Source organism: Wolffia australiana, chromosome 1 (genome assembly GCF_029677425.1).
Source record: "Wolffia australiana isolate 7733 chromosome 1, ASM2967742v1".
Taxonomy (NCBI): domain Eukaryota; kingdom Viridiplantae; phylum Streptophyta; class Magnoliopsida; order Alismatales; family Araceae; genus Wolffia; species Wolffia australiana.
Window position 1 is genome coordinate 22,633,494 of NC_135835.1, and position 17,874 is coordinate 22,651,367.

A 17,874-nucleotide genomic window follows, 5' to 3' on the forward strand; every position below is an offset into this window, starting at 1 on the left:
ACATTTGTCATCCTTGCCTCTGGAGTGTAAACTCTGCCACTCCTCTCTCGCAGCTCATGCGCACCCCGAGGTTGATTACGTTGTAGTGCACCACATGCATGCGTGTCTTCAACAAAGGGTGTGATCTCACCAATGACACTCTGTAACTGACACCCTTTGTGCAACATCTGAAGGTAGTGTACCAAGCAGCAATCTCCCTACCCCACGTCAACGCCCACTTGGTCAGCCAATGCTTCACATAAGGATCAGTATAACCTCTGACTAAGTCGTCGCCTAGGACCAGGAGAGGCATTACCATCCAGCTATCGCGTATAGCATTGTTGCATGCCCATTGTCATTTGTGGATTGTCCGCCAATACTGACATGAACTGGGCACATGCGCAGACCATGGCACGTGCGTTGGAATGCTGGTCGCTCCCCCAAACAAGAGTGGGCGTAGCATTGAAACTCTTGCGGACTGGTAGCAAGAAGCCTCGTATGTGTTCGACATTGTCGGGAGTGTGCATGGACGGCACGGCGCCATGCGCATCACTGTTAAGGTGCCCCCGGCCATAGATGGCCTGGCCTCCTGTGCGGATGCCACATTACTGATATAGTGTTGCGGGAAAAGAGATTGGGGCCCCCACAACATTGATGGGGCATAACAAATATAGTTCCGGATCATCCGGGATGTGGTTGATGGATGGGTCGGGACGAATATCATCCCATCCCCCGTCCAAAATTTTGCACATTTGTCCAAACCGTTCCGTCCAAGAATTCGTCCCCGGACGAAATAGTTCGTCCACGTCCCGTCCGTGCCAAATTTGTCTCGTTCGTAAAAAATGCGTCCCGTCCCTCCTCCCAGACAAAAAAAAGTAACGCCTTTGTAATGCCCTAAAATCATTTTCTTTCTCTCTCTCACCCTCTCTCCCTGCGTCGTTTAATGCCCTAAAATTGTTTAAAATCATCTTCGTCGGGCTAAAATTGTTTAATGCCATAACATCGTTTTCTCCCTAAAATCATCTTCATCGGACTGCGCTCACTCTCCTCTCTCCATTTTGTTCTCTCACTCTCCTCTCTCCCTCTCATTCTCTCCCTCTCTCACACACTCTCTCTCACACTCTCCGTGTCTTCCTCCCCCATTGATCCTGTGGATTCCAAGTTCTTCAATCTCGGCTATTTAGGAGTTTCGATCTCATCAAGTTGGCGTCTTCTCTAAGGGTTCATCTGGAGCGGATTATTCTAGTAAGTTCTTTGTTTTCTCAATAGAATGAACTCCAAAAATATGTATAAAGATCTTCTCATCAAGTTGCTCATTTGGGGACAATACCCAGATTTTTTCTCTTCTTAATCTATGTTCATCTTGAATCAAAGATAAACCACTGGGTTGCTGTTACGCTTTTGGTAGTACCTAATTAATGTCCCCGTTTTGCATCCTTCTTGATGAATAGATAAAAAGGAAGTATGATAACTACAAATGGTAACTCGTGCTTAGAAAATATGATCCGAATTTTCAAGAAAGAAACTATTTCACGAAGCTCTTTCTCTATTGTGATGTAATTTATCCACAAGTCATTTGGTTTTTGCTTGTGTTTTGATGTAACTTATAAGAAAGCAACTAAGGATTTTTATCTAAAAACTTCAAAATCCTCTTCAACCCTTAAAAGCATTATTCTCATCATTGGAGTTCATCTTCTGATTGGAGACAAAAGTAATGGTGGGAGACCTACCAAGTGGTTTGCCTAGGTAACCAGGAGCAGCAACAGATCTTTTGTGCCTTGACAAGCCTAAGGAGGCACGAGAGGAGCTCTTTAAAGACCATGGTTTGTGGACAAAGGAAGCAAATGATGCTTGCTAGAATAACTGGCAGCAATTCATGCCCCCATCTTCAGCAATTTAGGGCAATGTGGTTCTCTGTATGAACTATTCAGATAGGTATTTAAGCTTTATCTCTTCTTGAGTGAATTGAATTTGGTTTGAAACCTGTCTGAATTTTCAATCCAAAATTATATAAATTGCCTCTTTGAAGCATTTTATCAACAACCATGCACCCCATCAGGAATTCTGCCAAGTTCTACTTATTTTCCGTTCAAGTTTATATAATAAAATGCCATGAATACCTACTAAAACATACAAATTTAATTCCAGACACATTATCTTATCGAATCTACCTACCTTTATTTTCTATTAACACATACATTTAAGTATTAATTCCCCCTTTTTATTCACTTTTATCACCCATTATCCTCTCTATATTTCAGTTTGCTACCAATTTCTTGGAAATGAAAATAAAATTTCATTAATTCTCTCCAAATCTACATGCTCATTAAATAACTACATCAAGCACGTTTAAATCATATCTATCCGTCAATTTAAGTAAATAATAGAGAAAAAATATCCTCTACTAAGTGTATTATCTCAATTAATCTGTCTCTCTCTCTTCATCTCTACCTTATTTCTATTACATCTTAATACAAAATCAAAAGACTTTTCCTACTACAAGTCGTGACCTGTATCCTCCTCACAGTATTATAACCATTTATTTTCATCACACTTCTCTATTCCATTTCCTCTCACTCCTAAATAATATATACAATACTTCATTCCCCAAAATAATATTCCTGATTGTTAGATCATCACGGCCCAGTTAGGGCTAATTTTACTAACTTATGGGCCTGAGGCCATGTACGTGTAATAGACTAATCCTAGGAATCTAATGGAAAAACTAACCTAAAATGGATTTAAATAAAGGCCCAATAGTGAGGGGCCCATTTAGGGAATATATTAGGTCCATTAAGGACCTAATATATGCTGGGCCTGATTAATATCAGGCCCAGCCTCCGACAGCTATAAATATAGCTGTTGGAAGTCCTTTTTATTTGAAAAAGGAATCTTTTCTGCAGCTTTTTCCAACGGTCAGTTTTTGACCGTTGGACAAAAGCATTAACCTCTCTCTCTCTATGTGAAAAATTTGTATGAAAGGGGCATCTATTCAGTAATAAAGTTAGTTCATTTTTGCCCCAATTTTTCTGTCTCTTCTCCACATTCTCAGAAATTCTCTCTGCATTCCACTATCTCATCTTTTTCTTTCAATTCATTACACTGATATTATCATTTCTCTACTCCATTTCATTCTATTCCATAGTATTAATATTCTCCCCTATATCATAAATATATAGCCTAATTATGCTTAAAATTACTGTCATTTATATCCTCACATTTTTTATTATCAATGTCTTCCTCATTCCATATTCATATACCGTATTATCTCTTCTTTTAGTTATCCTTCGTTGTGGAAAGATTATGCATCTCATTTGGGCTTGTTACTTAATAGCCTGTTATGAATTTCTTCCCATTGTACTTTTGTTATAACTCTAGTGTTTGCCTTCTTTCAAACCACATGCATTGGGTCATCCAAGCACTATCTGAAATGGGGTAGATGATTGCAGCATGTAGCCATTTCTTAATCTCTTCTTCTACAACTTCTCATACTCAAAGATTTATTCTCCTTTGGGTTTCTATTTTTTTATATATATTCCTTAAGGTAGATTTTATGCATGCATGTTGCCAGATCTAAGCCTATCAATTCAGAAAGCGAGTATGCAATTGCATCTCAGTATTTTTTAAGTGATAAAGGTAGTCCATGATTTTGCATAATGGTGCCTTTGTGCAATTTTTGGGGAAGCCAATCATTTTCTGAAATTAGAGAAAATTGGATTGTGATACTTAGTGTATCAGTATTGATTTCCATCCCTCTACCTATGAACGACTATCAATTGTGGTCACTAAATGGGTTTGAGAATGCAAAAAGGAAGAAATGAGTTATTTTCATCCCTCTACCTAGCAATCACGTTTATACGTTCTAATGAATATACGTTGGTTACCTGTGAAGTTGAGTTTTATGGATGGTTTGATCTGCTTGATTTAGTATTTTCTCACGTGGGTATTTTAAATACAAACATCATTACTTTATTTCTTTGAGAACATTATTTTTATGAACTTGGAGGTTGAAGTACAATTATTTAAATATCCAGCTTGATTTTTTGTATTTTTTGATGCGCTTCTAGTACTTCTGCTAGAATAATAGAGTCCCCATCGGCTACCACTGTGAAATCGACCACTAGGGCTACGCCATTTGTGCCTGTTGAGTACCTGAGAACAGAGGCCGATGACAACGGCTCATCTCGAAGCAGAAGACACAATCGGTCTAAAATTTAGATCGATTTGTTGAAGTTGGCCCCTAAGAGTACTAGTTTACACTTTGTCAAGACCCATAGGGTCATCATCATGAGGAATAAAGATAAGAGCACAAATGTCTTTTGGAGACATCTACAGAAAGCCCATCGAAAATTTCACGATGACATCAGGGGAGGCTCGACGAAGCAGAGAACTCTTCTCCTCTATGAATTACTCTCAAACAAGTTGTACTTACGCGGCCTCACCATGGATCAGACGAAGGAGGAGTTTGTTAGGTTCATCTGCGACAACGATCTTCCTTAGCGACATGTGAAGAAGAAGTCGTTCCGAAGACTATGGTTCTATGGGACACAAGTGGCCGGGAAGGTCCCTCGTCCTCATGCGGTCAAAGCGACAGTACAAAATGTACATAGAAGTGGAAAGGTTTGCTGACGTCCACAATGTCTCTCTTACCATGGATGCTTGGACATCCCAAAATAACATCACCCTTTTAGGTGTCACTGCCCAATTGATTGACACTGACTGGAAGCTCTGTGAGCTGCTTCTTTCTCTCGGACAGATCAAGGGATCCCATAACGGCACCAACTTGGCAAGGATCATCATGGAAGTTGCATATGAATATGGCATTAAGTCAAAGATTTGTGCCATCACTACGGACAATGCATATAACAACGGAACAATGCTGGCCGCCATTGTGGATTCATTGAAGACCATAAACCCTCAATTCACTATGGAACAATATGTACCATGCGTTGCCCACGTCCTCAACCTCATAGTCCAGGCTAGACTCAAGACCATTCATAATCCAAAGGCACCAAGGAGTATTATGCTGTGCGTACGAGATTCTCGCCGAGACACAATGCTAGACACGGATGCACCATTCGAATCACGGGTCGACAAAAGTACAACGGCAAAGCTTGCACCTTTGGGATTAGATGTTTCACGCGTGAGAGCCATCGTTAATGCCATTCAAGGTTCCACACACTGAATGGAGAAATATGCCGATCTCTACAAAATGTTTGAGCTCCCAAATTCGAATAAGATAAAGGTGACTGCCCAACACGCTAGAACTCTAGTTTCATTATGTTGGAGTGTGCTCTTTCCAAGAGAGAGGTACTTGACAATATGGCTATAAGGTTTCTTACGACGTTGACCACAGACTACGACCTTTGTCAAGAGGACTGGGAGATGATTGATGGAATATGTGAGCATCATTGGCCCACTGTGTCAAGGTTCTGACTTTGTCTGTTTGACGAAGAAATTGTAAATCACAGAGGTAACATCAATGGTCGTTGAGCTTATGACTCACCTTAAGCATGCTTTGTATAATGTAAGGGCAGCATTGGATTTTGAGTGGAGGGATGCATTGGGGTCCACATGTAGTGCTATGCACACTAAGATGATGCAATATGGAATGATAATTTGGGGCAATCAAACATTTGCTATTGCGACAACATTTGATCCATTTTCAGAAGTAGAGGTTGTGGATCCATTATGTCACCAAGATGTGCTTTCCTACCTTGGCAGACTTTTGGACTATACATCAGATTCAAAAACTATTGAATGTGACTCAGAGTAGGGAGAACTGTAAGAAGGTTGACATCCACCATAGTATGTTACCTCTAGATGGCAGTATAAGCATCCGAGCAATCATCAGCGACCACGCTCCATGCCCAAACAAGAGCTGGATAAGTATCTCTACATCCCATTCAACGAGGAGGAGGATACTCCGTTGAGCTGGTGGAAGGAGGTCAGCATGCAGGACTTTCCAATCTTGACCCAAAAATGTACTCTAGTTTCTTGGCGTAAGCCCGACCAGCGCACCGGTGGAGCAACTTTTCTCAGTATGCCGAGGCATCACCGCATATGGAAGATCACACCTAGATGCAGAGAGCGTTAATATGTTGATGATGTTACGAGCATGGTTTCGTCGTGTAGACCAATACTCCTTAGACTCCGATGATGACTATGATGACACTAACATATTATGTGCTGGTATGTTATGTTCCATCGCTTTCTATCTTGTGCGCAATCATGCTTATTTGTCTTAATTCTCTATATTTCATGTAACAGAATAATGATGGGAACAACATGAAGGCAGTCTATGGAATTCTGTTGCTGCTTTGTTCTATCTTTTGTTGTAAGTCGTGATAGTTTACTATGTTTCTCATTCTATGCTTTGCTAAAAACAGCACGGTGGTGGCAATAGAATAAAGAACTTTAAATTTAACTTTTATTTCAGTAGCTTTATCTTTATCTTTCTATTTACAGTAAGTTGTAAAATCTTTTACTATCGTTGTTCAGATAGCCCTATCTCTATTTACTTCATTGTCCTGCAGCAAAACATGTTGCTAATGAGTTTTTTCCCAAAGAAACACATTTAGAATGTTACACTACTTTCTTACATCCATAATTCCAAGGGGAATCTGCCGATTGATGACACTGAGTTTTCAGTTATGATATTTCAGTCATTGATTTACCCTGATGTTGGATCCCCTCTTAAAGTATGTTGAATATCTTTGACAACTGTGGAAATTTTATCACCATTCAGTTAGACAAGAAGATATATATTTTCGACATGAAGACAACAAACAAGGATTCCGAGGCCAGGTTCACATCAACCCTTGAAAATGGGTTCCCCCTTAATTGAACTCTTTCGGATATTTTTCATATAAATCTTAATAAAATCATATTTTGCTATTATTTTGTAGTTTTGTTAATGTTTTATCTGCCTAATCGATTTATACACCCATTTCCTTGGAAATTTTTTTACCAATTTAATTTTCTGCAGATATGATTTTCTTCGGGTGTCGATATGGACTGCCTAAAACTGTGAGAGATGACAAGGCCATTTCAACACCGCCATAATACACCATTGTGTAGATGATGTTGTGCGAGCTGGATGGACGGCGGAGTGAACTCTACTCTACATTTTGTCTTAGATTTTGAATGAACGATCCTATGTCTCGTCCTTCTTTGACATGGTGGATGAACAATTGATTTAGCCCCACAAAAACAATCATCGCGTACATTCACTTTCATTTTTAAGTCCTATGGAAATTTTGAAAGGGTCTGTGAAAGAAATGTCTACAATTTCCCATTACTAAATATTTAACCATTTCAATTTTAGATAGAGAGAAATATATATATATAGATATATATAGAGAGAGAGAAAAATAGATGCATAGAGAGAACAATATAGAGACGGTCACAAACAATAATAGAGAACAAAAAATAGACGGAGAGTGAGATAGAGAGGAACTCAGATTTCCTTGGGATGAAGCGATTTGAAAATTGGGAGGTTTAACTCAGATTTTCTGTTAAATTATGAATTTCATGTAACTTATTTAAGCTCGAATTTCATGTAATGGCTTCTTCAAAAATTAATTTTATTGTTGATTAATCTGGGGATTAAATAATGAAATTTCTACATTTCTCTGGAAATTTATTGCTTTTTTAGGGATTTAATCGAAGAGTAAATGAAATTTAAAATTCTGATTTTACCCTAATTATTTGTTAAAATATTCATTTCACGCAATTTATTTAAGTTTGGAATGACTATAATAATGATAATGGCATGTCTAAAAATAAATTATTTTCTTAATTAATGAGGGGATTAAATCGTGAATTTTCTACATTTTTCTGGAAATCTATTGAATTTTTTGGCAATTTAATCGAGGAAGAATGAATTTTAAATTTCTAATTTTACCCTAATTTTATACAATTTTACGCAATCTGTTATCATATTCATTTTACGCAATTTATTTGAACTTTGAATTACTATAGTAAAATGATAATGGCATGTCAAAAAATAATTATTACTGTTAATTAATGTGGGGATCAAACAATGAAATTTGAACATCTTTCTGGAGCTTTATTGAATTTTTGGGAATTCAATTGATGAAGAATTGAATATTTAAATTGCAAAAGGATGCAATAATAAGAAAAATAAGAGTTAACTGTAAGTATAAAAGTCAGAGGGACTGTTTTTCATATTTCGTTGCAAATATGCCCTTCAAACAACTCTCAGTCGCGTGTTGCAGGCGTAAGTATCCAATAAAAAGAGTTCCAAGGTCTGATTGAATTAATATGAATTTTTCTAAGTTTTTTAGCGAAATACGGAGGAGAGAGAAGGCGAAGGGAAATATGTACAATTACTTTTGAGCGATGTCAGTTTGGCTAAAAAAATTGCAGGGACTTTGATGCAAAATGTCAATGAATTGATATAGCGATGCCACGTGGCAATATGTCAACAGTCAGGAGCAAATCCGACGGGTTTCATCCACCTCTGGACGTGATGGTTTTTTCGTCCGACGGGACGCAAAACGTCCCGTCCATTCGTCCCGGGACGAACAAACCGTCCCGTCCGCGTCTCTGCACTGTAAGATTGACAAATCAGTTCATCTGGGCCGTCCAACTGATCGGATTCTCTTATCGAGTCCGGATCTGATCCAATTAGATCCGATCGAATCCCTAGCCCAAACGATAATTCAAACCGTTAAATTTGTTCAAGGAGGCGGGGTACCAAAACGGGAGAAATTCCTCGGAACAGCGAAGAACTACGCGTCTATGATTCGAGGTTGGTTCTTCGGCCGAATTCGACGGCCTTCAATCGTTCTCTGCTCTTGATGATGAATCCGGGTAGCGGATTTGGTTCAAATGTCGGTCCGCTCACCAAATTCCGGCGCGATACACCAGTCCTTTTCGGGAATTTGTCTCCAAACCCTGTCACAGGTTCGATCACGAAGCCTGTCCCAGTTGAGCCGCCCGCTACGCGCTCTATTCCCCTACAATCGGCTGTGGAACCCGTCAGGTGCGTTTTCCTGACTTCCGCTTTCCATCAACCTCAATTTGATTCATTGTTTCTGTAAATATTTCCTCTTTCGCTGTATTTTTGGTGTGTTTTGACTGACCACAAGGCCTTAAATGTTGGTTTTTTGATTATGGGTTTAATAATTAGCGATTGAAAATGTGCTTTTTAAGTAAAAGCGACATCATTGGTGTGGGTATCAGGATGATCTTTATACAAATAGAGTCTCGATTCATTCACCAAACGTTCCCTTTCATGCATTTTCCGATTACATCCTTGGGAAAATGGTGTTTTGACTAAATGTAAGGCCTTAAGTTGCTGGTTTTTGCTTCTGGATTCAATATTAGCGGCAGTAGTGCGCTTTTTATGTAACGACTGCGCGAAAGAAAGTGTCTTCTGTTTACATCCGTGTGAAAATGACTTATGAATTTTTATTTATTTCTTCAGGAATGATTCATCAAGAGTTCATAGTCACCAGGAGCCTCATAACCGGATTTCCACGAAGAAGATCCCGTTTGAAGCTTCCCAGGCAGCCGCAGATAATGAAGGAAAATCTCCTACGGAAATTTCTTCCAAATTTCATGGTCCCAAGCGAAGCAGATCCCCTTCGCAGGGAAATGTTGATACAGCCTTAAGTATGTCGCTCTCCAATGAGCAAGACTTAGAGAGGTAATTGCTATTGAAATGACCTATTAATAATAGTCTTTTACATTTGGCTAACTCTAGTTTCAACTGAAGGGAAACGAAAGCGAAAGCAAAAAGGCTGGCGCGATTTCATGCTGAACTCAGCCAACCTAGAGATGAATCATCGCAAATTTCAAAGAATTTTACAGGAAGTAGAACTAGTCTTGTCCCAGCTGGGGCAGTGAAAACACCAACTAACATTGGGAAGAAAGCAGATACATTGACTGACAGATCATTGGACGGTGAAGGCATGGAGGTCTTTGCGCCGATCCGTGGTGTATGCCCTGATATGTGTCCAGGTGTGCCTCCTCAAAATTTTAAGTGGGACTTCCTCTAAAGATCATGCTTTTTTTCACAAACTGATGTCTCGGAAACGTCTAATTTCGTAGAAAATTTAGGTGTAAGCATCAACATCATCTCACATCTAGTTATTTATTGAGTTAACTTCTCTGCGTAGAATCTGAAAGAGGAGAGCGTGAAAGAAAAGGAGATCTTGACCAGTACGAGCGCTTGGATGGAGATAGACACCAGACAAGTGTATCTCTTGCTGTGAAGAAGGTATATCTCTGGAATCCTCTCATGGCTGTTAGCGTTTTCTGTGTCTGAGAAATTTTTCCATATTTGACTACTAAGATCTACCGGTAGTTTCCTCATGCCTCCATGAAGAATGTTTGAAGTGATTTTTCTTATTTTTACAGTATACTCGTACAGCAGAACGTGATGCAAAGCTGATAAGGCCCATGCCAGTTTTGCGAAAGACTGTTGATTATCTTCTTAATTTACTGAAACACCCATACAATGATCAGCTTCTTGGGCTCTATAATTTTCTCTGGGATAGAATGAGAGCAGTCCGCATGGACCTAAGGATGCAACACATTTTTAACAGTGATTCGATAGAAATGCTTGAGCAAATGGTATCTTCTTCCGCTTGTCATCATTATTCCTGAACTTCTTTGTGTTGCGGAGGTTACTAACTGATTTTTATTATTCATTGTTACAGATTAGACTTCACATAATTGCTATGCATGAGCTCGCTGAGTACCCTAAAGGAGAGGGCTTCTCTGAAGGTTTTGATGCGCATCTGAACATCGAGCAGATGAACAAGACATCTGTGGAGTTATTTCAGATGTATGATGATCATAGAAGACGAGGTTGCATCATCTCATCTGAGAAAGAGTTTCGGGGCTACTATGCTCTTCTAAAATTGGACAAACATCCAGGCTACAGGGTAAATCAACCGCATTAAAGATCACTAATCTTTTGCTTTTTTATAGACGTTGTTTACATCTCTTGAATCATTACCCAGGTTGAGCCTTCTGAGCTATCGCTTAACCTTGCTAAGATGTCGCCAGATGTACGGCACTCTCCAGAGATTGTTTTTGCTCGTGATGTGGCTAGGTAAGACTTCTTTCCTTTACCATTCTCTTTTGTGCAGTCTTGCTGTTTGGTTATCCACTAGGTGTTGGGATTTTTGTGTGAATATTGTGTGTCTAACTGTTTGAGTGATGTAAATAGAAGAGGTCTTTGGCACTACAATTATTTTTCTGACCGATTTCCTTGTAATTTCTTTGGGAAAATTGACAAGCTCCTGGAATCCGTACAAGTTTTATTCCATAACTCATCAACTCTTGTGAGATTTATGCCTGCTATTTTGATTTGAAAATTCCAGATCAATATGTATATAAAGAATCAAGTGAGATAGTTTAGTATCTCGAAAGATTTTGCCAAGTATTTATGAGTTCAATCTTATAGGCCAAGTCATTATTTGTTTCAGAGCCTGCAGGACGGGAAATTTCATTGCCTTCTTTCGGCTTGCCAGAAAAGCAACTTATCTTCAAGCATGTCTCATGCATGCTCACTTTTCCAAGGTATTTTTGGATTGAGTCTGTCATAGTACAACCGCGTGGTTTGGGTGTTATTTTCCCGACTGCTATGCGTTAAAGTATTTTCACGATTTCAATATTTGACTACTAAGATCTACCAGTAGTTTCCTCATGCCTCCATACTGAAATATTTGAACGTCTAGATTAAGAATTCTGCTGATCTCCCTAGCCTTTACCTTTCTGATAATAACCTGCAAGTTCTTATTAGGGAGAGGACAGGAAAGGAGGAAGATGCCAGAATGATCATCAAATATGGGGGAGGATATGCCGGGGTGAACTTGGAAATAGGAGAAGGAGGCATTGGTGGAATGGACGTTGCTCAGGGAAGGGTCACTTGCAGGCTTGACATTATATGGAGGAGACAAAGAGAACCAACTTCAACATACTTCTTGTCTGCCCACCCAAGTAGAGGGCTACACCCATTTAAAGGAGAAAAAAACCCTAAAACATTAATGACGAAAATGCTCCGAGAAGGCAGGCTAAACCACAAAACTAAATCTAGAAACGACAGGGATGGTATCGCTGTCCCTGTGAATTTTTGGGGGGATCCTCGATTAGTAATTTTTCCTGATATCCATAGCTGTTTCTGAGATTACGAGAAATGGTTAACTTATCGATAGTGTCAATACCTGATGAAATCAGCCCTTAGGATTTTTTTAATGTTTTGTTGTTTCTTTGGGGTTTGAGTTCTTTTTCTTTAAACTTCATTTTTTCTATCTGTAATTCAGCATTTAATTCTATAATGCAGTTGCATTTTATGCATGTTGCAGTCATTTGTATTTTTCACTCATGTATGTTTCTGAATTTTGTGCTGCTCCCAGTTAAGAACGCAGGCCTTTGCCTCACTTCATAGCGGTATCCAAATCAATCAAGGAATTCCTATTGAGCACGTCGAGAAATGGCTCGCTATTGAGGTACTGCTCCCGACGAATATTACTTCCAGCTTAACATGCTCAATAGAATTGACTGGTTTTTAGGGATTAGTGGTTGGAACCATCGATGATATATATATTAGTTTATAAATGTTTCTGTGCGATACTTCTTTTCTTATGGAATTAACGGCATATATAGTGATACAAATTTAATTCAACAGCTTTGAAGCTAGAGGATATTCAATATCTTGTTGTAAGCTTTGCTCTTTAGACCCGATTCTACGATTTCCTAAAGCCTGGCTTATCTAAGGGACTTGAATTTCATTTTTTAGACCTAAACTGAGCACCGCATGTTATTGCTGCTACGTAGAAGGACGAATGTTTAAAAATACTTTTAAGTATTTATATGTCGTCCATTGACTGGTTCCTTTGCTCAGGGAGAAGATGTGGACAGCTTGCTTGAATACTATGGATTCTCAGTCAAGAGATTTGAGGAGCCGTACATGGTGAAAGGAGGACCTTTCCTGAACGGTGATGTTGACTATCCTACAAAAAGCTCACAATTGGTTAAGATGAAGAGGTCAAAGACCATTGTGGAAGATGTTCGCCGAAGTCAGGCTGTTATTCTCCCGCATAAGCTTCCATCTAATGTGCTTAACGAAATCAAGAGGCAAGAAATTAAAGTTCATATTCCGGAAGTAGTGATTGACATGGCCAGCGACAAAAAGCCAGACAATGTACTCGCTGATCTTGGCTCCAGTGAGATAATGGAACCTCCAATGTCACCTGCAGAACAGAATCTGCCGTCTACCAGTTCTGAGAGAGCCACTGAAAGTGAAATGGATGATGACGATGATATTCAGATGGAGAAATATGATGAGGCAATATCTGTTGTATCATTCACGTCGTTTAAGTCGCCTTTGTCCAATGATGATGGCCCACCACTACTTCAGCCATCTCCGGACAGCGCTTTAGATGAAGCTCCTTCTCCTCATATGATCGGGATATCTGTACAAGCCGAGGTGCAAGCAAGGTCAGAGTCATGTCTGAAAACCAACAATTTGAATGTACATGCAGCGGAATCATTGAAGCATGAAGCGAGTGTGGCAAGGCTTAGGAAGATCTTAAGGTTAATTTTCATCAGGATCTCATTGTTTAATGGATTAACTATGGACTTCTTTTCAATGTATGATGATGATGTGACCTTTTGACATCTCTTCTTTCTTGCCAGGAGATGGAAACAAACTGCATCAAGGAAGCGGGAAAGGAGAGTCCAAAGACTGTCATTAGCACATACTGCCCTGAACTCTCTGTCTCTAGGACCTCCACTCCGGCAAACTGCGCTTATGGCCAAAGTATTCTTGAAAGCCCTTCAACCCTACTTTTATGAATCATTGCATTTATTATAATTCTGATTTCTTATGTGAGCAGGAGGGTCATCGATTAAATGGGAATTTGGACATTGACAAAGTTGCCAAAAAGAGATATCTCAATTATGAAAGATCATGGGCTCAGCTTAATGTCTCAGAGGCTATTGCACCAGCTCTAAGCACAAGAAATCCCCATGCTAAGTGTCTGGTATGGAAATTGGCAATCTGTCTGCAAAGAGGTTACAGTGAAGAAGACGAAGATGAGCTCTTGTTCTCCTCCTGGCTTCTCTGGAAGCTCATGGGCTCTCCCGGAAGAGAAGAGGATGAGGAGCTTGTTTTCTTTTCTCCTGTGTTATCGATTTGGAGGAAGATCGAAAACTCATCCAAGATTGACTCTACTTCAAGTTACTGCTGCTACTCTGTTGTTAGGGAATTCAGTTTTCAAAGCAACAGTCAACTGAATGTGGACGACGATCCCTCTGCCGTGGCTGGTCTGTCTGCCATGATATTTCTTGCGTCAGAGGACATTCCATGGGGTACTCAGAGAGATCGCCTTCATAAAATTCTGGATTCCATTCCTGCTGGATCTTCTCTACCTCTGATCATCCTGATGAGCTATTCTAGCACTTACCCAAAGTGTGATCAATCAGCAGTCATCGAGGGCTTGGGGCTTGGGTCCCAAAGGAGAAAGGCTACTATAAGCAGCCTCCGTGTTATCCATTTTGATGAGAATCACAAAAGGGGCTGCTTCTTCAGTGACGACAACCTTCTCCGCGACTGTCTTCAATGGCTGGCAGAGAATTCCCCGCGTCAACCATCCCTTCACAGGATCAGGCCCCGAGATTTGGTCATGAGTTCTTTGAGTTCTCACCTCACAGCCCTAGAGAACTCTTCTATCAGCCCTAATGATTGTGTCACCTTGTTCAACAAGACATTGGATGATGCTGCTGAGGAGATCCGAGCAGCCGCAGCCGCAAACAGTAATGGCTGGCCAGCCCCAGAGATGGCCTCCGTACCGTATCAAGATGCCCAATTCACTATCAACTGGTTGCCGAGTGCCGACTGGAGTAGCTGGCGGAAAATCGAACCAATTTTGTCTGCTATAAAGAGATGCAAGCTCCAGAACTTCCCTAATGATTGGCTACAGATAAGCCGACAGGGATGTGAGGTCTTGGGTGACCTTGCAAAGCAGAAGGCGGCCCTCGAATTCTGCCTTTTGGGCTATCTCCTACGTAGCGTTGGGCTCGCCAGCGAGAGCCTGGCTTCTTTGGAGGCCAGAGTCATGGTGCAGAAGGGGGCATCCCTTGAACGCCGGGGCCTCCGGCATTTCATTGTTCCAGATTGGATTACAATTTTCAGGAGAATTTATAACTGGCGGCTCATGGGTTTGTCCACTCTGGGGAATTCCTCAGTTGCCTTTGTCCTAATGGAGAACAGAGTCCCCTCAGTCCAACAACTGGTTCAGCTTGTGCAATCACGACCTCGTCGGGTGCTTCTAGAGGATTTGAACTTTGAGACGGATGACGGAGATGAGCCTGAATCAACTGTCTCAACGGCCCAGGGAGCTGCGGATAGTATTTTTCATGGTTCTGCTATTGGGAGGGGTGCAGACACTTGTCGGGAGAGTGAGGCTGTTGTATTTCGCACGGGGCGTAATCTGAAGGGAACTGTTGGAATTTTTGATGAGGAATCCAAGGAGAGGGCTGCGGATCGGTTGAAGATGTTGCTTGAAAAGTGTGGCAAGTTGCAGGACTCCATTGGTCGAAAGCTTGCGGTTTATTTCTAGTTTTGTAGGCCCATGGTTTATGCCTGGATGTCATCCCACACATGTATAAAGAAGATGATGTAATGGTAGAAAAAGGTAGAACAACCCAGATTGTGGAGTGTGTTTTCCAGTTGGTTATTCCCTCATATAAAAGGTTTATAATGAAAATAGAGAGAAAGGAAGAAAATATTTACACTTATGACATGGTTAATAAACTATCTCTCTGACTATCTCAATTTTCCTTTCCCTTTTTGCCTCCACTTCTGATTTGTTAACTCCATCTGAATTTTTGTGCACCTTTTAAGATTCATTAATGTCTGAATGGATGGAGACACCCCTCTCAACAGTCCTTCGAAACTCAAAAACTAAAATTGCTGTTTTTTGGCACAATAGCCCAAGGGCTTGACATCAAGGTCCATAAAGGCTCCAACACACTGATAATCATCTCATTTAATTGTAGCAAATTGAGGGATATTCATTTGCAATTATTACAAATTTCAATTGAAGTCAATCAGAGTTAGGTTCATAACTGCAGGAATTTTGCATAATAACATGATGGATTCATGTCTTATATATATGTCACATACTAAACAATGGACATGGAATTATAATCAAATTGATCATGTTATGGTAAGGCTCCTCAAAGACTGTTAATTTTTATTATTATTGTATTTTTAATTGAACATTAGTTTTATATTCTTCATAATATAAATTCAGGTACTGGAGTAAACAAGTTTTCACCACGTCTTTGTGAAAATGTTTTGATTTAGTTATTGCAATTAAACTAGAATGTTATTTCTACAAATATTTTTGTCGAGAAACCCAACAATGCATTATATAAAATTGAAGTCCAAGACTCATTATGTCTAAATTATGTCAATATAATGGATAATATTGATATTTTTTAGTGCACAAAATGATCTACTTTACCTAATATTTATCATATTTTAAGTGACTAATTTAATAATGACCAATGGTCTCAATCTGATACATTTCAATAAATGTTTTGCTCAATTTCTCGCTTTTTGGAATATTGAAGAGCTAGAATAATTTACTTCATAACTGTAAAAAAAATCATTACAAGTGGTTATGCTTCTTAAATTCAATAAATTTGATATTTTTGGCAAAATCCTATTTATTTCTTCTTTTGTCTTCAAGAAAATATGATCATATTCAATGACTAAGTTATAGTGGCTCATACTAATCTGTTTCTAATGCATTTGGTGAAGTTTTGATGCTGCTGAAACAAGTTGGATACAAAATTCCTTGCACAATCATTTTATCTTGGAGAAATCCAGAAGAAAATTCCAAAGTAAGGCTAGCTGTCAGAGTTAGAGTTCAATGGAGTGGCTTCTTGTAGTCATGGAAATCTTACATTTGATACCAAGGGAGAATAACATTAACTTCTATTACGTTGCTTAACATTAACATATTACAAATAAATAATCCCAGTCATTTTCTGATACTTAGAAATATGTTTCCTCTTCATTTTATAATTTTATTTCTTATATTAAACAAATATCACTTGGTTTTTGTGTACCAATTTCACTTGGTTGAAATTCGTGTTATATTATTTGAATAACTTATGGGACTAGAGAAATATTTTCCCAACAAAATGCAGACAACAGAGGTTTCTAAAGCTTATACATAACCTTTCAAACCCCAAATACAACATAAATTTAGATGGTGCCATATCTTTTCATAAAACTATCTAAGAATGGATAAAATAGGACGATTGTAAGAAATCAGATATGAACGAAATCATAAAAATTGATCAAATCAGATATTAATCAAATCCTAAAGATATCTGGGTATAAATTTATCCAAAAATCCTTATTTTATTTTGTGAAGAAGATAAATTTCATCAGTTTATTCTTGTTCAATTATGAAGTCATGTTAGTTTTGACTATTGGACCATGAAAAATATTTTTTTTGACATGCATAAATTATTAATTTTCATAACCCTTCAATTCAGTCATTTATCAATACATGAAAAATGCTTTCTATAAACCATGGCCATAAGTTTTAGAGTACATCTTATTAATATTTACCTTTTGACTTTAATAATTATGAAAGTTGAGTTGGAGAAATGATAGTTGAAATATATTTAGTGCTTAAAGTGAAAATTGCCCTTTAAATCCAATGTTGACTCCCACGAGAAATTCAAATGTATACCATTTATACATATGCCTCATATACAATTTCCGGTGGACCTAACCAATTTATTGTTCCCTGAATTAATCATTTATATGGAAATATTTAGTCAGACAATGTAAGTTTATAACTCATAGTCCTCTCATTGGATGTGTGTTCC

The 17,874-nt window shown here is 39.0% G+C and overlaps 1 protein-coding gene across 1 annotated transcript; it reads left to right on the top strand.

The window, feature by feature from the left end:
• Positions 1-8,699: 8,699 nt before the first annotated feature.
• SAC3B (SAC3/GANP/Nin1/mts3/eIF-3 p25 family) lies at positions 8,700-15,759 on the top strand. The gene is made up of 12 exons (XM_078585224.1): positions 8,700-8,989; positions 9,434-9,655; positions 9,725-9,969; positions 10,128-10,228; positions 10,369-10,584; positions 10,671-10,898; positions 10,977-11,068; positions 11,445-11,538; positions 12,375-12,467; positions 12,863-13,554; positions 13,657-13,780; positions 13,857-15,759. The coding sequence occupies exons 1-12, from the start codon at positions 8,805-8,807 to the stop codon at positions 15,579-15,581; spliced, it is 4,017 nt and encodes a 1,338-aa protein (XP_078441350.1). The 5' UTR covers positions 8,700-8,804; the 3' UTR covers positions 15,582-15,759.
• Positions 15,760-17,874: the final 2,115 nt, after the last annotated feature.

Coding starts and splice junctions, on each gene's coding strand:
- SAC3B (XM_078585224.1), top strand. CDS start 8,805: ATGATGAATCCGGGTAGCGGATTTGGTTCAAATGTCGGTCCGCTCACC. Junction 12,468..12,862: donor AGAAATGGCTCGCTATTGAG/GTACTGCTCCCG, acceptor TCCTTTGCTCAG/GGAGAAGATGTGGACAGCTT. Junction 13,781..13,856: donor AAACTGCGCTTATGGCCAAA/GTATTCTTGAAA, acceptor TTATGTGAGCAG/GAGGGTCATCGATTAAATGG.